At 56.0% G+C, this 24,138-nt stretch overlaps 2 protein-coding genes across 17 annotated transcripts; one reads left to right on the top strand and one right to left on the bottom strand.

Annotated features, from left to right (window-relative positions):
- The first annotated feature begins 4 nt into the window (after positions 1 to 4).
- On the top strand, positions 5 to 14,402 carry CCDC157 (coiled-coil domain containing 157). 15 transcript variants are annotated; one of them, XM_086682073.1, is made up of 15 exons: positions 5 to 277; positions 1,019 to 1,121; positions 1,817 to 1,885; positions 3,020 to 3,133; positions 3,295 to 3,447; positions 5,503 to 5,761; positions 7,520 to 7,691; positions 8,448 to 9,093; positions 9,806 to 9,883; positions 10,258 to 10,448; positions 11,766 to 11,942; positions 12,108 to 12,276; positions 13,346 to 13,485; positions 13,897 to 13,985; positions 14,072 to 14,402. In XM_086682073.1, exons 6-15 carry the CDS (start codon positions 5,514 to 5,516, stop codon positions 14,319 to 14,321), a joined length of 2,160 nt encoding a protein of 719 aa, XP_086538199.1. In that variant the 5' UTR covers positions 5 to 277; positions 1,019 to 1,121; positions 1,817 to 1,885; positions 3,020 to 3,133; positions 3,295 to 3,447; positions 5,503 to 5,513; the 3' UTR covers positions 14,322 to 14,402. The 15 variants fall into 15 exon arrangements, with proteins under 15 accessions (XP_086538199.1, XP_086538204.1, XP_086538209.1 ...); XM_086682078.1 differs by lacking the exon at positions 1,019 to 1,121; XM_086682083.1 differs by lacking the exon at positions 3,020 to 3,133 and having other exon boundaries at positions 11,775 to 11,942.
- Positions 14,403 to 16,051: 1,649 nt separating this feature from the next.
- Positions 16,052 to 23,147, bottom strand: RNF215 (ring finger protein 215). Of its 2 annotated transcripts, XM_025933573.2 has the most exons (9): positions 22,771 to 23,142; positions 22,393 to 22,536; positions 21,845 to 21,916; positions 21,679 to 21,764; positions 21,064 to 21,220; positions 17,528 to 17,647; positions 17,306 to 17,449; positions 16,956 to 17,058; positions 16,052 to 16,867 (listed from the first exon to the last, which is right to left on the bottom strand). In XM_025933573.2, exons 1-9 carry the CDS (start codon positions 23,053 to 23,055, stop codon positions 16,845 to 16,847), a joined length of 1,134 nt encoding a protein of 377 aa, XP_025789358.2. In that variant the 5' UTR covers positions 23,056 to 23,142; the 3' UTR covers positions 16,052 to 16,844. The 2 variants fall into 2 exon arrangements, with proteins under 2 accessions (XP_025789358.2, XP_086538211.1); XM_086682085.1 differs by having other exon boundaries at positions 17,306 to 17,647; positions 22,771 to 23,147.
- Between the last annotated feature and the right edge of the window lie 991 nt (positions 23,148 to 24,138).

The raw sequence follows: 24,138 nt of genomic DNA, 5'->3' as shown, positions 1-24,138 counted from the left end.
GCACTTCCGGGACCGCCCCTTCTTCGTGATGCAACTTCCTGCCCTTTTCCTAGGGCTGCGGGCGCGAGACGCCGTTGCCATGGCAGCGGTCGGGGCACCAGGCTAGGATTTGTAGGCGATCACGGGAGCAGCAGGCGCGCAGGGGACAGTTCATGAGCCGACCAGACACTGGGGCTGAGGCTGCAACGCAGGAGACTGGGGAGACGTCCTATATCACCCTCCGGACACTCTCCGCCCGCACCTCACGACCTTGGCTCCCCTCTCCTTTAGTCCTAAGGTGGGTTCCTCGCTCCCTCACATTGGCCTGTCCCTTTGGAGAGCCCCTTCCCCTCGAGGCTGCCTTCTGAAAACCCCGCCTTCCTTCTCCCTTAAACTCCTCTTTTGCTTCAGGTCCACCTCCTCTATACCCCCTTCCCAAGTCCCAAGCCCTAATTCCCACTGGTCCCTTTTCCCGTGGGACTGCCTTTCTTAGGTTCCACCCTCTACCTCCCATAGTCCCGCCCTCAAGCCCCACAGACCATCTCAAATCAATACCTTTTCAGGTGCGTTCCTGCTGACCCTAGCTTCCCCGAGGCTCACCTCGAATCCCGCCTATTCCACTTCCTCTCCTGAGATACTGTCTTTGTCCCGTCACCCCTCCCTCCCAGCTCCTGAATCCGGGCCGGCTTTTGCCCTGTCTGGATAGTTTAACAGTTTCTTCACCTGTGAAATGGAGCCCGGGTAGGAAGAGATGCCCTCCCAAGTGTCTTACCCCAGCCCTCTTTCTCACACGCACACACTCCATAGCTGGTTTATGTCATTGTTGTTATTATTAATGTAGAACGATGATAGCTAGGATTTATTGACCCTGTGCCAAACACTACATGCTTTACATCACTTATTTCTTATAGCAACTTATTTACAGATGAGAACAGTGAAGTTTTGAGTTGGTGGAGTGGAAATCCAAACCCATTCTTGTTCCTTTACTAGTGCAGCTACTTATTCCTTTGTCTTCATTCAGGTCCTTTATTATCCCCAGGGATCCAGGCAATTAGCAATCCTGAGTCAGAGGCTGACAACTCGTTTTAGAATTTCCAAAGTGTTTGATGACCTTGAATCTCAGCAGGGGCACTGGCCAGGAGGTAGGCAAGATCTTTTTTTTTTTTTTTTTTAAACGTTTATTTATTTTTGAGAGACAGAGACAGAATGCAAGCTGGGGAGGGGCAGAAAGATAGGGAGACTCAGAATCCTATGCAGGCTCTAGACTCTGAGCTGTTAGCACAGAGCCTGACGCAGGGCTCAAACCCAAGAACCTCGAGATGATGACCTGAAATGATGACCTGAGCCGAAGTCGGACGCTTAACAGACTGGGCCACCCAGGCACCCCAGAGGTGGGCATAATCTTTACCAGAGGGGTAGGGTCCTATGGCTCAGAGAAGGAAAGAGCTTTCATGTTGAATGGGAGTGGAAGAAAGGCCCCTTCCCTTCTCTGCAAGTCAAAAGTCCACCTTAAGCATGAGGGAACTCAGAGGCAGGGTTAGCTGCTGCTCCTTCCTCAGGGCAATGTTAGCACAATTAGTGCCATCACCTATATGATCTCAGTCAGTACGGCTGGCAGCTTCAGGCTGAGGGTTCCACTCAAGACCCAGGAATTACAGAGAAAGCCCATGTCAAATGCTTCTTCACTTGACACAAAACTAAGTGGTTCTCAAAACACGTTTGTAACTGCAAATCTCTAGTGTTCAGAAGAAAACGACGGGTGGTAACCTTGGATATTTTTCAGTGTTGTTTTCCTTTCACATATTACTGATGCTTTGGCATTTGTTCTACTTAACAGAACCAGAGTTCAGGAGTTGGTATCTCAAATGATCCCAGATGGCAGCTATAGTTATTTGAGGGTGAACAGGTCAGTGTTTCTTTTTTTTTTTTTTTTTTCAACGTTTATTTTTATTTTGGGGACAGAGAGAGACAGAGCATCAGAGCATGAACGGGGGAGGGGCAGAGAGAGAGGGAGACACAGAATCGGAAACAGGCTCCAGGCTCTGAGCCATCAGCCCAGAGCCCGACGCGGGGCTCGAACTCACGGACCGCGAGATCGTGACCTGGCTGAAGTCGGACGCTTAACCGACTGCGCCACCCAGGCGCCCCATAGGTCAGTGTTTCTTGATGTCTTCACAAGCAAGCTCCTGAGTTCCAGGTGCTTTGCCACCTGCATATGCCTCCCGCCAGGATGGGATTGCTTGCCTTATTTATTTCCTCCCTCCCATTCCAGGAAGGAAACCCAGAATCTTTCAGTCTGTTTTTTGTTTGTTTCTGCCTCATTCCTTGGGGATATAAATAAAATCTCACAGGTGGCAATATCTCACCAGAGGCGGTCACCGCGGCAACATGAGTTTGCAGGATGTGGGCCAGTGTGTTTATGAGTGTTGTAGGGTGGATACTCATTGCCCCGTGGGTGGAACTGACAGAACTGACACACCAAAGACCTGCCCCCCATAGGGGTCCTCAGAGGTGGTCCCTGGGGACAGGGCTCTGTGTGTCCTTCTCTGTCTGTATTCTTGACACAGTGCCCAGCATTCATAGGTGCTCAGTCACCATTTGCTTCGTGAACACACAGGATGTGACCCTCTATACCTGTACTGTCCAGTACAGTAGCCACCAGTCCATGTGGTGGTGCATTTGAAGATGGTGGCTGGTCCAAATTGAAATGTGCTGTGTCACATAGACACTGGATTTTGAGACCAAATGTGGAAAAGACTGTAAAATAATCTCCTTAATAATGTTATTTTGATTTCATGTTGGAGTGAGAGTATTTGGGGTTTATTAGGTTAAATAAAATATATAGTTAAAATTAACTTACCTGTTTCTTTTTACTTTTTTATGGCTAGTAGAAAATGTAAAATCCCATATAAGGCTAGCATTACAATTCTTTTGGACAGTGCTGCTCTAGAAGCAGCATGGCCTGAAGACAGAGCAGAAATGTTGGACTCAAGAATCCTAGCTCCCTGAGTGACCTCGGGTTAATCCCCTAACTTTCCAGAGCCTCAGGTTCCTCACCTGTGTAAAGGAGGCAGATTCAGGAAGTAACACACACTAGGTCCTTGTGGTCAGGGCCTAACACCATTAAAGTACAACCTCTGTGCTCAGGCTCAAGGTAGGTGGCCCCACATGTGCTTTCTCTCACTCCTCACTCTCATTCCTCTAGCCTGGGACACCCTCTTCTTCTTCTGGGACAGGCTCCTCCCTGCCCCCACCCCACCCCAGGAAGTCTCGCTGAGTGCCCACTCACTCACTCTTGCCTTCATCCATTCCCAGACACTGAAGAGCTACTTGGGGCCAGCCCTGCACTGGATATAGGAAGCCAGGGACCCGGATGAGCCTCTGACCCTGAACCCCAGAGCCCACAGGCTAGTTTGACAGCCAGACATACTCAGGCATTCAGCTTCACCGGCAGGCACCTGTGCAGAGGTGAGGACAGGGCCCAAGTCCTCTGGGAAGCCAGAGAGGCCAGCTCAGCCCTCAGGAATCACCTCTGGGTGCCTTTGAGCATCCCAGGAGCTGTGGACACAAGCAGTCCCTCAGGTCTCTCAGCCCAGGTGGCCAGGTCATACCACAGTGAACTTAAAAGACAGTCCATGCACTTGTAGAGAAACAGACTGCTAACTACAAATAATTATTCAAATAATAATTCAGTGCCAGTGTGGCGTATGTTGGGAGGGAAAAGAACAGAGTGCTCTGAGAATGTGTAACAGGTGAACTCACCTGGCCTCGGGACCTGAAGGAAGGTGTCTTATCTAGAGAAAGTGTGGGAAGGTGAGGGCACATTCTGGATGGTAAAATGCTGAAGTGGGAACAGACCACACAGGGGCAGAGCCCAAGGAAGTGTTCCAGTGTTTATGCTGTAGAAAGCCATTCAAGAGTTCTAGGCTGGGGGGTGAGTTGCTTTTTAAATGATCACTCTGGCCATATACAGAATGAATGGACGAGGTGGTGCTGGGCAGAGGGACGAGGGTGACTCCTAAGGGAGGCAGTGGTGGTGGTCTAGAGAGAAGATGGGGTGTGGAGCAGCACTAACGAACACCGTGGTGGGTTCTCAGTGTGGTCTGGACACAGGATTCGCAGCACTAGGCGCTTGGATGTGAGGGTAAAGGAAGGGAGTACAAGGAAGTGTCCAGTTGCACATAGTGGGGGTGCCATTTTCTGAGATGAGTGAGGTTGGGGTAGAAATAGGTTGGAGGAAGAGAAACTTCTGTACCAGGCCTGGACTTGCTGGGAATCAGGGAAACCAACCATGACCTAAATACTGCCCAAGCAGCCCATGCAGGGAAGGGAAGAGCTATGGTACAAGGAAGTGCTTTCTGCTGCTAAGAAACCCACAAAGGACAAGAGACCCTGCTGCAGGGTGGGGAAGAACCAGGGCTGCCCAGCTCTGAACAGAGGGAAGAGGGTGAAACTGGCAGGGCATGCGATGAGCCACTGGAGGGGCAGGACAGTGTCATGCTTCTCCACCTTCTGAGTCAAGGACCCGGGACCATTTGTCACTTTCTTCAGATGTCCACAGATTCCAGAGATGGACAAGAAGCATTCTGTATGGGCTGCAGGGGGAAAGGGGACATATAGAAGGCAGGCAGTGGCTCCAGACAAGGATGGTCTTTGTTGCTGCTACTGCTAATAATAGTAATCACAAGAATAATGTTTATTATTGCTTGAGCACTTTTACTGGTGTCTTGCCCTAGAGGGTGGTCAGGGAGGGCTTCCTGAAGGAGGTGATATCCAGGAAGCCCAAAGGATGAGAGGACTTAGCGGGGTGATGGGAATTGAATGGGGAAAGCATGATATAGACAGAGAGACAGATTGGACCCAGGTTTAGAAATGAGTGCTGGCACTTGAACTGCTGTTTGGAGCTGATGGTGGTTGGGACGCAGAGTATGGCAGTGGGGGAGATGTGGCCAGAGGTGGCCTTTCTCCCAAGGGAGTCCTGAGGGGGTGTTGGCCGGTGTGACATGCTCGGGTCGGGTTTGGCCCAGATCTCTAGAGCTGAAGTGCGTCACTTGGAGGGATCAGACCTGCAGCCCTGCTGGAAGATGCTGCAGCTGTCCAGGCAGGAGCTGACAGTGGCCCAGCATGATCCAGCCCTTCCTGTCACCCTGTAACTACCACTCTCTTTTAGGTGTCAGTTGCCTGTTCAGTGGTTTGCTCAGGGAGAGAAGGACTATAGGTACTTGTTCATAGCTGTATCTGCCCAGCCTTTAGCAGGGGTCTGGCACACCTGGGCCCTTGGAGGGACTCCTGGAGCTATGGAATTGGCAGTGTGGGCATCGCGTTGGGGGGATGAGAGGGACTTTGGTAAAGTCTACCCACCAGCAGGTACCAAAGGGCCCATGACCCAGGCCTGGGAAAGACTTTTCCCCAGGGTCTAGGTTGGACTTTCGGCCTAAGAATGGGGCAGATCGGGGTTTTAGGAAGTTTCCTCCAGCAGCAGCCACATGGCTCTGGCTAACGGGGATCCTCTCTGCTCAGCAGGAGCCACGAGGATGGCACACTTGCTGGGCAGCCAGTCCTGCATGGACAGCCTGCGCAAGGACCTCACCGACTTACAGGGCGCCATTGTGGATGTGTTCTCTCGTGCTGGGCCTGTGCGCTTCCCCTCCTGGAAGTTCCCTGACCGTGTGGCTTGCGACCTGGACATGGTGGCCCTGCTAGAGCACTATGACCATGTGCCAGGTGACCCCGAGTTCACGCAGCTGTCCCATGCTGTTCTGCTGGAGCTGGTCATCGACAGGTGAGGGCCTCCACCAAACCTGGTGATCTCAGGATGCTGGCATCTGCCCCTTAAACCAGTAGACCAGCCTTGGGATCCCCCTCAGCAGGGATAATGTTGGTGACAATAATCACCTTTAACTGAGTACCTGTCAGGAGGCTAGTCAGTTCAAGGCCCTCATAGTGATCTCTTCTGTCACGTGCTGTACTTTCCTATCGTGCCTGCCTCAGGGGGTTGCCAGCAACCTCCCCCCCCCACCCGACCCCACCACAACAACTGCCTCTCCAGCTGCCGTCGCTGCCTCCTCAGGGTTTCTGTGCCTTGGGGACACCACGGCTGCTGCTCAGAGTTTCCATCCCAGGCTCTTTTTCCTGGTGTCTTGTGGGCTATGCTATTCTCTGTGTCACAAGGTCAGACATGGGATATGTTTTTCCAGATTCTGGCCCTGCTGGGAAGAGGCCAGCAGATTGCCCTGAAGCCCCTCCACTTCCACACTATCATTAAACGTAACATGGTCATCAGGCTTCCACTTCCTGGGGCCCGAAACCCAGGCTCCCTGTGCTCCAAATCCATACACGTACCGAAGTCATGGGGGCCTGACAGGCAAGGACACCAGCGGTCTGGGGATGACCTGCCTGGGGACAGAGAAGCCAGGGTAACCACTTAGAAGAACCCCCAGTATGAAAGCATTATTTGGAGCCTGTGAAAGGCTAAACACGGATAAGCACAGAACACACCTTCCTTTCTCTGTGCCTTTACATACACTGTGCCCTCTGCTCGAGCACCCCTGCCCAGCCCTTCCTGGTCCGGCCAAGCCCCACTCATCCATCAAGGCCCAGTCTACCTATGCCCCTGGGGAAGCTGTTGCTGACATGTCTTCTCCACTCCCTCTGTCAAGGCCATGCTCTGTCTTCTTTCCAGGCTCTTCCCCCTGCCCACCCCCCCACCCCGCCAGTGCTGCCCAGCCCTGCAGCAGACACAGCTGTCCCCATTCACAGAGGAAGACACCTTGGCCTAGAAAGGGGTGGGACCTGGAGGCATTTGGTGCATCCTCCCCAGGCCTTCTCTGCCCAAGGCCCCGATGGGTTTAGGATGACCCTTCTGCACTCGGAACAAGAGAAGGTGGCTTACCTGCCCAGTATGCTCTGTAAACATAATTCCTCTTCCTTTAAAATAGCTTGGTTCCCATGCAGATCCAAGCTCATCCTTCTAATGCCTCTCTTCCTTAAAAGTAGCCTGACTCTAATTTTGAACACTGAGGTTAACATAGACACCCAGCTGTCTTCATGTGTCCCATGTCACAGGAGCAGCTTGCCCTGCAGGAGACCCTGACTAGAATCAGGAAACTCCAGGGCACGCCTGCCCTGCATGCTTGCCCTGAAGCTGTGGGCAGGCCCTTTCCCCTCTCAGAGTCTCTGCTCTGTCCTCTGTAAGGTGAAGGCTCTGAGCCATGTGATGTAATGCAGCCACCCACCCAGCACCTTCCGAGCACTCACAGCACAACTGAAGCAAGACCCTGTCTCCCAGAGCATCCCAGTGTAGTGGGGAACAGCCAGGTAGCAGTGCTGTTACCCAGGAAGCCTGGAAGAGGCCCCCAAGCGCAGCCCTCAGGGAGGGCTTCCTAGAGGAAGTGGCTCTTGGATTGGGTTTGAAGCTGGTCCAGTAGAGCACATTTTAAGGCCCTCTAAGTCCTCAGAGCCAGAGGCTGCTAGTTGCATGGTATGTAGGCATGCCTGCACCAGACTCTACCCTAGCTGACCCTCCCGTCTCTGCCCACAGGCTCCTGCTGCTGCTTCAGAGCTGTGCCAGCTACTTGGAGAACCTTGGTTCAGAGCAAACGGTGCCCTCTGCCCAGGCCATGGGGCGCTGCATGTCTGTGGGGCTCACAGCGCGGTGCTTTTGGAACAGCCTACTGAGGCTGGGCATGCTCTACAAGCAGGCAGCCCCACAGGTGGGTTGGCTCCCCCCCACTCCCCAACCATGGCCACCCTCATACCTGCCGCAGTCCCAGCTTCCTTGCACACCATGTGTGTACCACATCCTTTGCTGGCCCCGTGCTTCCTGAAGGAGATAGTATCAACTCTGGAGCCTTCCTATCAATGCCAAATACAGTACGCAGTTAGCAATGCAGGCCTCAGGGGTCATGTCTGGGCTACCTGGCTCTGCTCTTTATGCATGGGACTTTGGGGAAAATCCCTACCTACTCTGAACCTCAGATTGTTCATCTGTACAGTGGGAATAATAGCAATTCCTACCTCTCGGGGCATTGTTGGGTAATACTGTTAATGTTAGCCCCATTTGTTATGGCTTATCTTGTAATCTTCACAAATCCCCAGTGAAGGGGAGGAAAGGAAACGGGGGAGGAAAGAAAACAGGGAGGAAAGGAAAACTCTGAGCAGCTACGGTGACCTGACAGCAAGCAAGTCCACTAGGCAAGACCCCAGTAACTGGCAGCTGCAGCTTCACTGTTAGACACCTAATGCCATGCATGTAACTACACGGAGCCTAGGGCAGGGGGCAGCAGAGAAGGGGCCTTGGCTTGGTAAATTGAGGCAGTAGAAAGGAGAAGTTTCTCTCTCTCATTCACATTGGTGTCAGATAATGAGGGTCTGAATATCAGGAGAGGCTGTCACAATATCCCCAGGAAACTGGTCACCTTCCAGGCCTGTCTCCCTCATCTGCTTTCCCTTTCTTTTCCTGACCACAGAAAAGGGTAAACCAAGGGGAGATCCTCACCTCCAAGCCCACAGCCAAGGGTGAGCCAGCCAGGAGCCCTGAATTTGTGACTGCCAAGTTCATCAAGCCCCCCTCCCCAATGCCGGGCTCGCCCCAGACCTGCCAGGAGCCAGACAGCCTCCCTGCCAGAGTATCCCTGCAATGTCCAGCCAGGACCGTCAAGAACAGTAGGAGCGTCCACTCCCAGACTGTGGAGACGGCCCTGGTGCCCTGTGATGCATGCATCAGTGTCCAGGGAAGCCTGCGGGAGGTGGGCAACATGGTCATCAGCCTATGTCAGAGCCAGAACTTGCCCTCGTCCTTAGGCCAGTTCCAGCAGCTGGTGCAGGACAACATGGGGCTCAGGCCGCTGCCGGCCGCCACCATGGGCCACTGGGCGGCAGAGCAGAGCAAAGACCTGACACGCCTCAGTAAGCATGTGGGGGCCCTTGCTCAGCTTGTTGGGCCCCTTAGGGCCCAGCTGGAGGAGGCTGAGGGCCAGAAGGATGGACTGAGGAAGCAGGTGGGCGAGCTGGAGCAGGCACTGCAGCAGGAGCAGGGGGAACGGCGGCGACAGGCAGATGAAGCCGCGCAGCACCTGGTGGAGTGGGAGCGCAACAAGCAGCAACTGCTCACAGGTCTGTGCCCCAGACCCCGGACCCTTAGTGCCCAAGGCTCTGCTATGGCCTTAGCGCGGGCTCTCCCAGAAGCGGCCCCCAAACAGGGCTGCAGGTATCAGTAGTCGGTGTAAAGAAACCCAGGCTAAGGAGTGGGCAAGAGACACAGAGGGAAGGCAACTCATCAAGCTGGTGACACTGCAGGCAACTGGAGCTTGATCCCAACGGGGAACACTGGAGCTGGTGGTATAGAACACGCACCTCAGAGCTGCCCCATAGGAGGGTGAGGGAGCCAGGGAATTAATCCACTCACTCTGGTGTCGCTGAAGTAGCTCCTGGCAGAGCTACTCCCCTGGCACCTCCAGCCAGCAGAGCAGCCTCTTTGGCTTCAGTGGAAGCCGTCAGGCAAAGGTACAGCTATGGCACCAGAAATGGGCCAGCACCCACTGATGCAGTGTGGCCTGACGGATTTGGGCAAGCCACTGCCTTTTCTCAGCCTGTTGCCTCTGTGGAGGACACTAAGGCCCAGAGAGGTATAGAAGCATGGCAGTCAGCCAGTAGATAGGGTAAATGGGGGCCCAGGCCTCCTGGCATCTCCCTAGAGCTTCTACAAGCTCAGGGAGCCCCTCTGCACGGCAACAGCTGCCACTGCTTTGCAGGGTACACTGGGTGTGAAGGCACTGGCCGGGGCCAAGGGAGCCTCTGAAAGACCCCTCTCTCTCGGCTGCCATAGAAACAAGTGACCTCAGGATGAAGGTGGCCACCCTGGAGATGGAGCTGAAGCAGCAACAGGAGTCCATGCAGGCTGTGGGTGAGGAGTCCCATCGTGTGGCCCTGAACCCCGTGCCATGTGCTCGGTGGTGCAGCAGGATGAGCACCCTCCATCTCTGTCCCCTGGGCTTCTGGGGCAGAGAAAGGGAACCACAAGGAGAGTGGGCCTGACTGGCCACGCTGTTGGGTGATGGCCAGAGTTGGGGTGCCACCTCCCGCCCAAAGAGCACCTTCTATTTTCACAACCCACTTCAGGCAGTGTTCAGGGCCCCATTTTGTGGCTGAGGACACTGAGACCCAGAGATGAGACCCCTCCGCACCCCACCTCAGGTCCCATCCGGGTCAGAGGCAGCACAGGGACTTGCACCCAGGCTTCCCTGCACTACCCTTTCCCATGCCCACCCAATCCTGCAGAGACCAAGGCCCGGCAGCTTCAAGAGGAGGCCGAGCGCAGGGCAGAGGCTGAGAGGCAGGTACACCGGCTGGAGGAGCAGGTGCAGGTGCTGGCAGGGCGGCTGGATGGGGCCAGCCAGCAGATCCACTGGGCCAGCACAGAGCTGGACAAGGAGAAAGCCCGAGTTGACAGCATGGTCCGCCACCAAGAGGTGAGGCCCCCAGCACCTGAGGGTATCTGCAACGTGGGCTGCAGGAAGAGAGAGCTCCATTGGTGGGGTGTGGGGGGTTATCCGTGTAGGGTACCTACTCCCCAGCATGCACCCAGGTTGTTTGATTTTTACCAAGAGTCTGAGCCTTTCCCTGAGCCCTGGGCCCTGGGGAAACAGTGATCCAGGAACAGATATAGCCAAAGGAGTCCTTGTTCTGGAGGAGCTCCCCACCCAGTGAGGACAAGCAGTTGGGCCACCGTAGTTCTGCTGCCAGATGGCTAACAGGGGCAGGAAAAGTACTGCAGGAGTACAGAGGGACAGGCACATCTGCCTGTGGGAGTCCAGGATGGTTTCTGGGAGGAAGTGGCCTTTAAACTGGATGCCAAGGGCTGGTGATTAGTCCATCAGTCAGAGGAAGGATAGGGAGGGCAAGGGTGAGCCGAAGCCCAGAATACAGCTGTGCCCTCGGCATTGGGGCCTTGCAGGAACCCTCAAGAGTATGGCTGAGGGAGCAAGTAACCTGCCACCTAGAGAAAGGGATAGGTCTGGGGACTGTCCTGACTGTTCTTAGTCTCAGAGGCTCATTTGGGAAGCTAAGACCCCAGGTGGAAGTCCCCAGCATCAGGCATGGCCCAGTATGGGAAAGCCTGTCAACTGCAAGCAGGTGCTTTTCTCAGTGCCCTGCAAACAGTCATGGTCACCGTGCAAAAGGTGTGTGTAGTGATCCAGATGGTAGGTTTCAGCCTCTGGAGCCCTATTGTTCTTATTCCTCATCACAACAGAAGGAGGCAGATACTCTTGTCATGTCCCTATTTTATGGATAAGGAAACAGGCTCAGTGAGATTAAGGAAATTGCCAAAGCTGCACAGCTAGCCAGAGGTAGAGCCAGGACTCAGAACGGACCAGCTTTGGTTCTTCCTGCTTTGCACTCAGTGGGTGTCAGGAAATGTGGGTCCCAAGTGACATGGGCTGATGGGACACTGAAGACCTAAGGAGAAGAAGAAAAGCATATTGCCCAGAATGCCTCTCCGAGTGGAGACTGTGACTGTAAAGAAGGGGGCGAGACTGATAATGAATTGGCCAACTGCTCTACAAAGGGGCAGCGGTCTGCAGGTTGGGACTCTTGGCCCTGACTGGCCTGGGGGTATACATTAGGGTATACAGCTGTGTTCCCTGTGCCCCTTCTTCTGCATGCTTGTGCACAGCCTCCCCTCTACACAGGCAGGGCACAAGGGAGAGGGCTTGGAGGGTCAAAGATACCATAGCCTTCTTTGTACCAGCCGGCTGGGCCTCACCCGCCTGCCCACCCCGGCTCAGTCCCTGCAGTCCAAACAGCGAGCCCTGCTGCAGCAGCTGGACAGCCTGGACCAGGAACGTGAGGAGTTGCGGGGCAGCCTGGACAAGGCCGAGGCCCAGCGGGCCCACGTGGAGGAGCAGCTGCAGAATGTACGGAGCGAGAGGGAGCAGGGGCAGAGCCAGCTCCTGGCCCAGCAGGTGGGAGCAGGCAAGGCAAGGGTGTGGGATGGCTCTTCCCTTTCACCAGAGGGTATCCAGCCAGCTGAGTGCCTGTGGGCCAGTCCCCTGTCTGGAAGGGAAGGGGGTGTCCCCAGGGGAGTCAGGAGCCATTCCTTGGACAAGATGAGGCTCTCCCTGCCCCAGGAGCTACTGCAGAGCCTGCAGCGGGAGAAGCAAAGCCTGGAGCAGACCACGACAGATCTGCAGTTGACCATATCGGGGATGGAACAGGAGCTCGTGGAGCTGAGGGAGCGGGAGCGACTGCTGGTGGCCTTCCCAGACCTGCACAGACCCATCGAGGCCCAGATCCCAAGTAGGGACCCAGAGGTGGTGGAAAGGGCATATCAGGGCCCGGACGGGCAGCTGAGGGTTCACCTGGGCAAGACACTGGGTCTGCAACTCCCCAGCCTGCAGCGTGGCCCCTACCGAGCTCCCAGGACACACAGTGCATCATCCACTCTGTGTAGATGGGGGCACAGAAGCCCAGAGGTGAGGTGACCGCCCACTGTCACACAGCTGAGTCCAATGTACAGTTGTAACACCGCAGCCTGTGTTCTTTACCATGTCACATGCCAGTCCTTGCTCAACTTCCTCGTGTCCCCCATCCTGGTGTCTCCCCAAACCACACCACGGAGCCAGCTCCAGGGGTACAGCCCCAGTTGTCCAGTGTCATGCAGCCCATGGCACAGGAGTGCTAGTTACCCATCTTAGCAGAGGACTGGATGCCAGGCAACCTGGGTTCTCATTCCAGCCCCTCCAGCCCTCACCCAAATGGATGGGGGTGAATCCATTTGCAAGGCTGCCAGGAAGATCCACAATTTAGTGGTCCTGAGCACTGTGTTCCAGGCCCTTCCATTGTCCCTTCATCGGCCCCACAAGGCGGGCAAGAGCCCTTTTACAAACCGTGAAACTGAGAACCACAGCAAGCAACAACTTGCTCAGGTTCATAGAGTCAGAGAAGAAACCTCCATCCCCCAAGTGGTGAGAAAGAACGTCTTTGCTGAATTCCTGTGACTCATACCCAAGAAGAGCTGGCTGTGTGACTTTGGACAGCTCACTGTCTCTCTGGCCCTCTGAAAACAGGCGGCTTTGGCAGAGATTCACTCTCTTGCCTAGTTACAGTCTTCAGTGAGCTGGAGGTCCCACCCAGCTGTCAGATTCTACAATGCTGCAATCACCTCCCAGCAAGTAGGGGTGGGAAACAGAGACAAGGCCTCAGGAGAAGGAAGATGAGGTGGAAGGCTCAGTGCACTCACTGACTGTGCTCAGCTCACCTGTGCTTGCCAGGCCACCAACCCAAGCCATACCTCAGCTGGCATGTGTGCCCTCTGAGGTCCTTTTCCACGGGTTGGGGTGAGGTACCAGAGAGCTTATCTCCATAGGCTCCGGCAATGTTACAGACGACATGGAGAGGCAGGTGCAGGCCAACGACATCCGCATCTGGGTCCTGCAGGAGGAGAATGGGCGGCTCCGGTCTATGCTGTCCAAAATCCGGGAAGTAGCCCAGCAGGGCGGCCTTAAGGTGGGCATCCTGGCTCCCCAACCTGAGAGGGACGACCCTTGGAGACTTGGAGGAGGTACCTAACTGGCAGGTCTTCAGACCCCACCCTGGGAACCTGTTGAAAGCCTGCCTCATCACGTGGCTTACACAGGTTTCAAGCAGGCATGAGAGTGTTACAGTGCCTGCCAGCTCCGAATTTCCCCCTCCAGTCCTTGGTACCTTTATTTCAAGTGCAACCTGGAGCTTGTCAGAAAGCAAAACGTCCCACACTTACTGCAGCTGGGGTAGCCCTGGAAGGCTTCCCAAACCCTGCCCCTCAGAGGAAGGGTGTGGGTACAGGTTTGGGCCCTCCCTCTCCTCCATGGTGATGATACCCTCTCTGAACAGTACAGAGAATTTCCTGAGCCTTTCTGACATTGGTTTTTTTTGCAGCTGATTCCACAGGACCAGCTCTGGGCCCCTCACAACAAGGGCATCCACGGAGCAGCGCCCCTGGCCCAGGCCCAGAACGCATCCCCAGGGTGAGTAAGGCTTTGCCAGAGGTGGGGCAGATAGGTGGGCTGGTCCCCCTCACTCACAGGGGATCTTGCCATCGGTCCTCCCTCAGGCCCCCGGACAGGCAGCACCTGCCCAGCAGCAGGACAGCCAGTGCGGGCAGGACCCTACCGTGCCAGCTCCGGGCATCCCCACCTCAGCAGCCCTGCAGCCGGTCCAGCAAGCCCTCCTTGGAGGACATGACCCACTCGACCAACTATGCTCAGAACCCCATCCGGGCCTTGGCCAGGCTGAGGAGGAGACTGTCACCAGGCCGACGCCAGGCCAGCCCTGCACATCAGCCCCAGGAGCGGCCCACGTAGCCTGCTGTGGGGTGGGGCTAGAGGGCAGGTGTCTGGCAACCCACTCAATGTAATAAAGCCTTGGCCATCTGCCCACAGCAACCTTGATCTCAAAGGCCTGGCTGAGCCAGGGGAAGAGCCCTTCCTTCCCCTTTCTGGGCAGGGACCACCTAGTCCCCGGTCATGCAGGTCACCTGCCAGGAGAGGCCTGGCACACTGTGGGCCCTCAGTAAATGGGTGCTACCTGCCTCTGTCCTGACAGGGCAATGGGAGAAGAGGGCACACCAAGGACAGAAAGAAGCTCCAGTACCTGGGCCAGGTGAAAGGCCCACAGCAAGGGCAAAAGGGTGATGTGGAGTCGGTGATTCCTACCAATGAAGAGCAAGGTCAGGGTAGGGGGTATGTCAGGGAAGGAGAGCAGCTGCCAAGGTAGGCCCAGTGAGGATGTATGAGGCAGAAGGGTGTCAGAGAACAGGGTCCCGGCTCTGGGCTCACAGAAGCAGGCAGAGGGCAGGGAAGCCTTCCCCAGCCCCAGACTGGGCCTGGGACCTCCTGCCCCAGCTCTGAATCTGGGATGAGGACATTAAGGACCCAAGAAAGGCAGCCCTCCTTTTACCGAGGATCTGTTCACCTTCAAGAAATGTAGGCGTTTTCTAAATCCAGGAGGTTGGATTCCTAGAAGGCAGGGCAAGGCCTCATCTAATCAGACACCCAGCAAGCCCTGGCTTCCCAGGCCTGTCTCCTAAGACCTGGGCATAGATGCTACCAGCCACACCAGGCCCATGGTCCAGTTTTCCTCACGAAGCCTCCAGCCTGCCCTAAGTTACCTCATCAGTGAAGGATAAGCTCTAAGGCCTTACCGAGGACTTCTCAGGGTAGGCACTCTCAGCTTCCTGTGACATTTTATCCTGGTGAGGAGGCCAGCACGTAGTGTGCCTCAATTTACAGAGAAGGGTTGAGAGGGGCCATGTGTGTAGCTCAACTGGCATGGCCACTGTCTGCCCGACTCTAGCTTCTGTGGAGCCCGGCGGTCCTGGAATGCCCTGGCCCTGTCCCTTATAGGTGAGAGCCAGCCCTTGGGGTGGAATCCCTGAGGTAGGAGGCATGGGCCCCAGGGGGAGGACCTGTCACAGCTCAGCTCCCCTCTGCTCACAGTTCTGTAGGTCAGAAGTCCAGGCCCTGTGGCTGGGTTCTCCATTCAGGATCTTAGAAGACTCACATCAAAATATCTGCCAGGTTACATTCCTTTCTGACAGCTCTGGGAAAGAACCCATTCCTAGGCTCATTCTGATTGTTGGAGGAATTCCGATTCTTGCAGCTATAGGACTGAGGTCCACTTCTTTGCTGGCCACTGGCAGTAGGGGCCACTCTAAGCTCTTAGAGGCTGTCTGTCTTCCTTGCCCCCTCTGTCTTTAAGTCAGCAACAGAGAATTTCTCATGCATTGAATGCCCTTCCTGCTTCAACTTTTGACTTCTTCTTCTTCCATCAACTAGAGAAAACTCTCTGCTTCTAATGGGCTCTCGTGTTAGGTTAGGCCCTCTTGGATACTTTCTCTACCTTAAAGTCAACTGTGCCATATAACATAACCTAATCATGGGAATTAAATCCATTAGACTCATAGTTGCAGGTTTATAACAGGGGATGTTCAGGAGGGCTGGGAGATCTTGGGGCCCATTTTAGAATCCACCTCCCACACAGTAGAGCCCAAAGTGACTCTTCTGTCTTAAAACATCCACACAAATCTGATAGCTTATGTTAAAATATATCCATGTTTACTTCAATATTAAACCTCCCCCCTACCCCAAATCTAAAAAAACCGGCTGCCCCTAAAAGATGCACCACATTTATCCTGCAGCTTCAAGTATCCTGGGCGGCAACCTATAGCCCGGCCAAGAAGCACAGGACTTGATGGCTCTTGAGGCCTCTGATCCCAGCCAGGCCTGGGAAGGGAACCCCGCTGGACAGGCAGTAGCACTCATAGCTCCCAGTGTCCAAGGGCTGAGGGCAGTATCAGTGGAGGGGCCTCTCTGGGTTGACCATCACAGCCTTGACCAAGAGGTGTCCCCAAGGCTGGACAGCTCCTCCCACAACCCAAACCCCAATAAATAAGCATAAAGCCTGGCCAGCCACTGCAGCCTCAGCCCCCAGGGATACCTGGACAGGCAGGTCAGAGAGCCGCCAGAGCCCTGGGAACAGCTGCGCTGCCCCACACCCTCTTTCCAGGGTTCCCACCCAGGGTCATGGGATCTGTCTGTGGGGAGGGCAGACACAGACACGCCAGGATGGCAGAGAAGGGCCCCAAGGTGGCTTCTCCCTCTTGACTGGCAGGTCCAGACCCTGCATCCTTAACTGGGGGCTGTGGTCCCTCCTTCCCAGTACAAATATGATGGGGTGCCTTGCCCCCCAGGAGGGGAGGCCCCTATCCTTCCTCCCACTGGCAGAGCTTCCCGTCCATCTGCTGTTGTGTTCCACGAGCCCAGGCCTAGGGCCAGGGTGCAGGCGAGAGGGTCCCTTGCCCACATGCAGAGACCCAGCTGCGGCAGCTAATCATCTGAGTAGCGGTTCCCTGCAGGAGAGGAGGAAAAAACAGGAGGGAAGGGTCAGGTGGGAAGCAGGTATATAGCCAGCCAAGGGTCCCCACCCTTGGTGCTTACCCAGCACATTGAATTTGCACAGAGGGCAGGTCTGCTGGAGCATCAGCCAGGGGTCCACGCAGTCTCGGTGAAACTCATGCTTACAGGGCAGCACCCGGAGCCACTGCAGGGGGTGAGGCAAGAGTACAGGCCCCAGAGTCAAGCCTCCAAGTGGGGATGCCTGGCCCCCACCTGAGCTGGGGAAATGGTGAAAATCCTGTGGCCTATCCCCCGCCCACCATTCTGCTTTCCTAATTATAGCGGGGGCTGGGAGCATAAGGGCCCAGTCGGAATGGTTCTGGGGTCTCTCAGGAGTGGAGTGAGAGACATCATGGGTCAGCTGATGGCTGGCCTCTGCCCAGGGCACTAACCTGCTTGTTGCAGAAGTAGTCCAAACACACGGCGCAAGTCTCAGCACCAGGCTCTGGGGGCCCCTGTGCTGCCCTACCCAGACGGCAGCGCCGGGTCTTGAGGGATGCCAGTCTCCGCACCACGCGGCGCTTGAACAGATCTACCTGTTGGGGGAGGGCAGACACAGTTAAAAGGTAGGTTGGAGGTCTGGGGCACCGGGGCTCCCAGGAGCTGGCTCTCACCTGGCCTCCGGGCTCCCGCTGGCTCTGCCTTGACGCCTGCCGCTGGGCCTGGACCACAAGGCCTGTGCACAGGAGCATGGCCACCAGCAGGATGGCGTTCCACAGCTGCTGCAGGGGCTTCTGGAGAGGGGAGTAGAATGTCAGGGGTCCTGGGGCCACTCCACACTCTTCCCACAGTAAATCCACTCAAAGGACCAGGCAGGTAAGGTCCGTTGGCACTGTGTCCCTGCAGGCTCCTGGCTTCCTCTTCTGAAGCCTCTGTTCCTCCCATCTGTGTGCTCCCAGGGTCTGCCCCCGGCTGTCTACACAACTCCTCGTCCAGCAGCTGAGGGGACCCACATGTGTCCCCAGCCCAGGCCTCTCTTGGGCAACAAACTCAGTATGTTTTGCATACTTGGAAGCTTCTCTCTGGCAGCCTTACAGACTCCCCAGCCCCTCCCCAGCTCACCTTCCCATCCCAATCCCTAACCCACACTTCTCCTGGTCTACTTTCTTGAGCGCCATCACTTATCCACTTCCGTGTGGGCAGAACATTCACATGGTCCTCTGTGGCTTCACGCTTAGGAGTCTCATGCATCCCTTCCCTCCGTCCCACTCCTTGGGTGGTCACCCCCCAGCTCCTTGGGTGACCTGCTCAAGCCTCATTAGCCCATTTCCCACAGCCACAAGGATCTCACCTGCAAACTGATCATGGAGGACCCCTGCTGGACACTCTTCCCTGCAATGCCCCCACCCCCTGCCCCCACCCTCAGGAGAAAACCCAAACTCCTCTAGCAGCCCTCTGACAAGGCCCTAGATCTTTCACCCACTCTGTTCCTTGCTTCTCCTCATGTTCCCTGTTCTTCCTCACCCCTTCCCTTGGCTAATGCCTTTGGAAGTCCCTTGCTCCCAAGCTCTCCCTGACCACCAGGGCTAAGCAAATGCTCCCACTTGCCTCCCCCTGCCCAGCCAAGCCCTCCTCACACTCTTTAGTGTGTACTTCCTTGCCGCCGCCCTTGGTGGTCCTGCTGGTGGGAGGGAACCACATCTGACCTGCCTCAGCCTTTGAGAGTCCCCTTAGGGCCTCAGAGTTCTGGGGCACACAGTGACTTTGACTGAACTCCCCCCACAGCAATGTGGCAGCTGGACTTTGACTACAAAACAGCTGGCTCAGGAAATGATGCAGCAGAGTAAGCAAACTCCAGCCAGCTCACCCACACAGGCTCACCTTTTCACAGGGTCTTTGGATATGTTAGGAGGAATGAAAGCATTCATTTAAAAGCTTTCTGCATTCCTAGTAGCTTTCTGCCATCATGTTCTTCCTCAGCCAACAATGAAGTTCAACTATCATCATGTTGGGGGAGAGAGGCCGAGAAATGATTTGCTACCAAAAGAGAACACCACTCTGGATAAGGCTCGGTGTCACTAGTGTCACAAGATGTTAATCTTGCTCAGTGGTGGCACCCAAGAGACCATTATCAAGAGATGTCAGTGAGCCCCAGCTTCCCACTCCTCACCCTCTCCCCTGTGGTCTTTGTGTCCGTCTCCCTTGTGCACCTGCTCCAGGAAGCTTTCCCCAGCGCCTTAGGCTGAGCTCAGATGCATTTGCTGTGTCCCAAGGGCCGATGCCCACCATCAGCTCGGTGCTCAACCCAGCAGAGGGACAGCCATGGCCTATCTCCTCCCCAGATGGGGCCCAGGGCTGGAGCCCAGGGCTGGAGCTACCCTGCTGAGCCAGACTGACACGTGGCAGGACTCCATGGCCATTGCAATGTAAGCTCTCCAGGGTGGAACCTGGACTTCCAGGCTTTGGAGCAGCCTGTGAGCACTGGGTGGGTGGAGGGCATGGCCGCCTTGGAGCTCTGCTGCAGGCTGGAGACCAGCCTCCCCAGGCTCAGCCCATCTTAGGGACCCCCAGGTGAGGAGGGAGGGCAGGGTCTGTCCATCCGAGCAGTAAGGGAGTGGTTCATCTGACCTTTCTGATACACGGGTGCTGTAGCTCTGGATTTTGAAGCTGGAAGGATGGTGACTAGGCCCTGGGGTTGGGGCTGAGAGCTGGCTTCAGCTACCCTTAAGATTCCTCAGCTATCATGGCTAGCCAACAATTGTATGGGTCCACCGTGGCCAGCAGCATGGCTGTTCAGCTTTGCCCTCTGTACCAGCCAGACTGACCTGAAGACTGCGTACATTCCCAGCTCCAGGCCCCTTGCCCAGCCTGCCCCTTCCCTATCTCCAGTCTTTCTACAGGCACTTCCTCTCATCTGACAGCCCTTCACCAAATGTCTGCCCCACCCACAGGTCTGAGTGGGCTGCCCTCCAGGGGGAAATACGGTGGGGCTCCCTTTTCTTCCAGAAAGCCCTTCCATTCTACCAGTCCCAGTGGCTGCTCCTTCCCTTCACAGAACTGTGGTTCAGTTCCTGCTGCTCAAACAGTAAATACCACAAGCTGGGCTGAACTGCAGAGGCCTTTTTGTGTGAGAGAGCCCTGCTCATCTTTGAGCCCTTCAGGTCAGAGCCCAGGTGTCTCAGGTCTTTTGGACCCTCCACAGCCCTTCTCATGGAGCCCTAAGTGTCCTAAGATCTCAAAAGTTATCTGATGACTGCTAACTCATTCAGGAACTTCTAACAGTGAACATATTCAGGGTAGCAGCACCTGCCCATCTGCTCCATGCCCACTGCGAGCTTTATGTACACGACTCCCTGACAACCCTGTGGCTGTGTGCTGGCCTTGGTTCACAAGCGAGGGATATGAGACCAGAGAAGTTAAACACACAGCCTGAGATCACTCAGCTAAAATTGCAAGTCTGCCTGACTTGAAGTTGCCCCGCATGGTCCACATCCACCAACATCTACCGGAGGCTGCCCACCAGGAGACCAGGACATGCCTGCCCTGCAAAGAGTAGGGACTCGAGAAATGCTTATGGATGGAATACCTTTGAACCCTCTCGATGCCAAGCATTGAGAAATCCAGAGATAAGTAAGACATAGCCCCAGCCTTCAGGAGACACCCATTCCCCAACACATATACAGGATGGCCTGTCCTAAGAACCCTGTGAAGGGCTTGACAAGGCGCTGCTGTGATTTAGAAGAAGGAGAGAGGAACAGTGAGCGGAGGTTGTGAGGGAAACTTTCCAAAGAAAGCAGGCAGACAGAGACATATGGAGACGGAGAAAAAGAGCAGGCATGGGCAAGGCCTAGCGGCAGGAAACCAGGGTATGTGTGAAGGCCAGTAAATGGCACAGGATGCAGAATATAAGGAGAAAGCTAGAAAATAAAGGATAGGTGAGTAATTAGGAGCGCTGGTCTGAGCTTTATTCTGTAGGCAATGGGCAGCCAAAGAGGGCTTCTGAGCGGGAGAATAACATGACAATAGTAGTTGACACTGTGCATGAGCCTGGTCAGGCACTGCACAGAGCACCCACCATGTCAATGAACACTCATTTCAGCCCTGGGAGGTGGAAGAAGTGCTCCTGGTCACCAAGGCGAGGAGAGGCCACAGGATCTGAGACAAGGCATGTGTGCGGCCCCACCTGAGTCTCCTCCCCCCAGGCACCCACCTGCTCCTGGGCCCGACTGCCTCCCAGGCACACCAAGTCCTGCCATCCTCCGTAGCCATCCTTGGAGAGGCCACAGGTGGTCCACAGGGTCAGCTTCCACTCGATATTGGCTGACAGGGACTCTCCGCTGGTGATCTCAGCTGTGGCCTGGGTCCTCCTGGAAGGGAAAGCCACAGAGGGGCCAGACGGAAGGACTCTTGGGAGGAGAGGCCCAGATCCATCCACCCCAGCCTTGTAGAAAAAAAAGGATACCCCCAAGTATCCTCCCACAGCCCTTCTGCTTTGGCTTCTAGGTCCTTCCTGGCTATTGGTTTTTCCAGTTCTTGTATCAGCCAGGCCAGGGAGGCCTGCAAGTCCCAGAAAGAACCCGTCAATCAGGAATCCAGCTTCCTCCTTGCTGAAGCCAATTCCCCTCTGTCCCTAGAGCTGTCTCTTTGCTCCAGGCCTTGGTATCTTCTTTCAGTCCCCTCACCCATTTTTCAGACTAAGAGACTATAGCTTTAAGGTCAACAAGAAAATCCCTGGTCCTGAGACCTCTGAACCATGGCAGATTCAGGGACCCCTCAGTACCCAGGCTCCCAGGCCCAGTCCTTTGGAACCCAAACCCCAACTCACTGCAGCAGTGCCTCCAGTAGCTTGGTGACATTGGAGGAATAATGGAGGACAATCACTGGTCTGAGCAGAAGCTGCGATATGTCTAGCTGTTAATGGACAAGAAGGTCAGCAGGCCTTGGTCCCCTCTTCCCTGGCCTGCACACCCCCACTGCCTGAACACGTTTACCTCTCGGACCACGTTGTGGTTCAAGATGAGGAGGAGCAGGGCAGAGGCTCCCAGGAAGAGCGCCCTCTGCATCTGCAAGGGGACAAAGGCAGAAGCTAGCAGGCACGCTGCCCACACACCTGCCTCACCACCCACGACAGGGTTCTTAGTTGGTGGCTCTGCACCAGGTGTTTCCTCTGAACAGACTGGCTGTACACTCTTTGAGGTCAAGGGCAGAAACTCTTATTCCTCCTGCCATTCCCCCAGATGCTCTGTGGGACTCCAATGATTCTGTGCCTTCCCTGGTCCTAGCAGGAAGGGCCTGCCCCCAGACCCTGGGCAGGAACTCCCCATCTGATACTCTCAGAACCTGATGAAGTTTCCTGACTCTCTGGCCTCCTCCCACCTCCCTGCTTCCACTGACTCAGTTCTACAAACTGGGGGCCCTTGCCTCACCCAGGCCCAGGGTTTCTCTGGAAGCTCCTTAGGGGCCCACATGGTAGTCTGGCTCTAGCAGATGCCTTGAAACCCCTTCCTCCAGCCCCCTTTGCCACCTACACCCTCTGCACCTGCTGAACCAGGGCCTTAGGATAGGCCTGCGGGCCGCTGCCCTGACTCTCCTGGTGGAACTGGGCCGCCTGCTCCTTGCCCACGTATGCCACTGCAATCCAGCCTTCTACCGGCACCTCCTGCTCAGCATCCACGATGTCCATCTGTGGGGCAAAGGACCATGGGCAGAGGGAGGAGGGGGAAGAAGAGGGGACACACGGAGGATTCAAGGCCAGGGTTTGGAAGCGAGTTTGAAGGGGAGAGCATCTGGATCTCGGGTTTTGGAAGCCGGAATCTGGGGCCTGGGCAGCCTGGGGAGGGGGCGCTGCACTGCTAGGGCTTGGTCCAGGATGAAGGCCAGATCTGGGTGCGGAGCCAGATGGCTCGGCTGCGCTCACCAGCAGCAGGCGACCGCCCAGCGTGGGTGCTGGGTCGGCTTCGGGGCCAATCCTGACGCCCTCCAGGATCAGAGCGTCCTGCCGCGGCAGCCTCACGTCCACCCTCACGGCGCGGGCCCCGCCCCGCCCCGCCCTGGCCGCAGGCTCGCTGCCGTCCGCCGCGGCGCCGGGTCCCGCCAGGCCCAGCCAGAGCGGCAGCAGGGGCAGCAGCAGTAGCAGTGGCGACGGCGGCGGCGGAGGAGGCGGCGGGGGCGACCTCAGAACGGGGCGAGCGGCGGGGCCCATGGCCGGACCCTGCGAGCAGACGAGACGGGAGCCGGGGGTCCGGGGCGCTGGGGGGCGAGGGGGTGGGGAACGTAAGGAACGAGGCCGCGGCCGGACGGGGCGGGGCGCCGGGAGGGGCGGGGGCGGGGCCGGACGGGGCGGGGCGGGGCGCCAGGATGGGGGTGGTTCTTTGCGACTCCAGCGCTCAGACTGGGCCGCGCGCACCCCCTGGTGGCGGCGGAGAATTCAGGCGCCGGCGGCCGCGGAAGCAGGAATGGGGCGGAGCCCGGGTAGAGGTCTGTGCAGAGGTGGGAAGTAAGAGAGTTAGCGGTCACCGCCTGTGGCCGTTGTCAGACCTGCCGAGACCAGAGCAGGGGAGACCGAGGGAAAAAGTTGGTTGCAAGGGGAGGCGGAGGCACGATGAGGGCTCCAGAAGGGCAAGAACAAGGGACAGCCCTTGCTGTGCGCCAGCCTTAACGGTTACACGGTCATACGGTGTGGCCTTGGTCAAGTCACAACCCCCTCCTTCCTGGGTTTCTAGCTCTCCTCCAGACCAAGCTCCAGGAGACAGAGAACCAGACATTGGCGTGGGAGGAAGATGGGGGAAGGGTCCTGAAAGGGCTGAGCAAGGGGCTCGGGGTGCTTGCCTAGACAAAGCAGGGCAGACACAGCTCCTCAGTGGCTCCCACAGGCTGGGTCTTCAGGCAGGTCACTTTCCTGGGTAGTAAAATGAGCGCGATATTAGAGCAGCACTGCCTCATCTCTAACAATTTCTGATGCCTAAAGGAATGTGAGAGGTCCACACGTCCTAAAACTCATCCTTTTCTCCCAAAGGTTGTGGCTGCTGGGAACTACCTCGTCTGAAATCTGAACCTTTTAAAAATTGTATCCTGGAGCGCCTGGGTGGCTCAGTCTGTTGAGCTTCCTACTCTTGATTTTGGCTCAGTGTGATCTCATGGTTTGTGAGTTCCAACCCCATGTCTGGCTCTGCGCTGGCAGCACAGAGCCTGCTTGGCATTCTCTGTCTCCTCCCTCTCTCTCTCTCAAATATAAATTTTTAAAAATAAAAACTGTATCTTGATAAAAGGGCAAAGGCCAGATAAG

This window comes from Puma concolor, chromosome D3, assembly GCF_028749965.1.
Source record: "Puma concolor isolate L17-30 chromosome D3, mPumCon1.1.hap2, whole genome shotgun sequence".
Classification (NCBI taxonomy): Eukaryota; Metazoa; Chordata; class Mammalia; order Carnivora; family Felidae; genus Puma; species Puma concolor.
Note: the sequence above shows the minus strand (reverse complement) of the source record. Positions and strands in the feature narration are given on the sequence as shown.

Excerpts from the sequence above, each read along its gene's own strand:
- CCDC157 (XM_086682082.1), top strand. The coding sequence starts at position 5,514 with ATGGCACACTTGCTGGGCAGCCAGTCCTGCATGGACAGCCTGCGCAAG. Across the intron at positions 7,692-8,447 it reads ACAAGCAGGCAGCCCCACAG|AAAAGGGTAAACCAAGGGGA; the intron begins GTGGGTTGGCTC and ends TCCTGACCACAG. Across the intron at positions 13,986-14,071 it reads GCCCAGAACGCATCCCCAGG|GCCCCCGGACAGGCAGCACC; the intron begins GTGAGTAAGGCT and ends GTCCTCCCTCAG.
- RNF215 (XM_086682085.1), bottom strand. The coding sequence starts at position 23,055 with ATGGGCCCCGCCGCTCGCCCCGTTCTGAGGTCGCCCCCGCCGCCTCCT. Across the intron at positions 21,765-21,844 it reads ACCACAACGTGGTCCGAGAG|CTAGACATATCGCAGCTTCT; the intron begins GTAAACGTGTTC and ends GTCCATTAACAG. Across the intron at positions 17,648-21,063 it reads GCAGTCGGGCCCAGGAGCAG|AAGCCCCTGCAGCAGCTGTG; the intron begins GTGGGTGCCTGG and ends TCCCCTCTCCAG.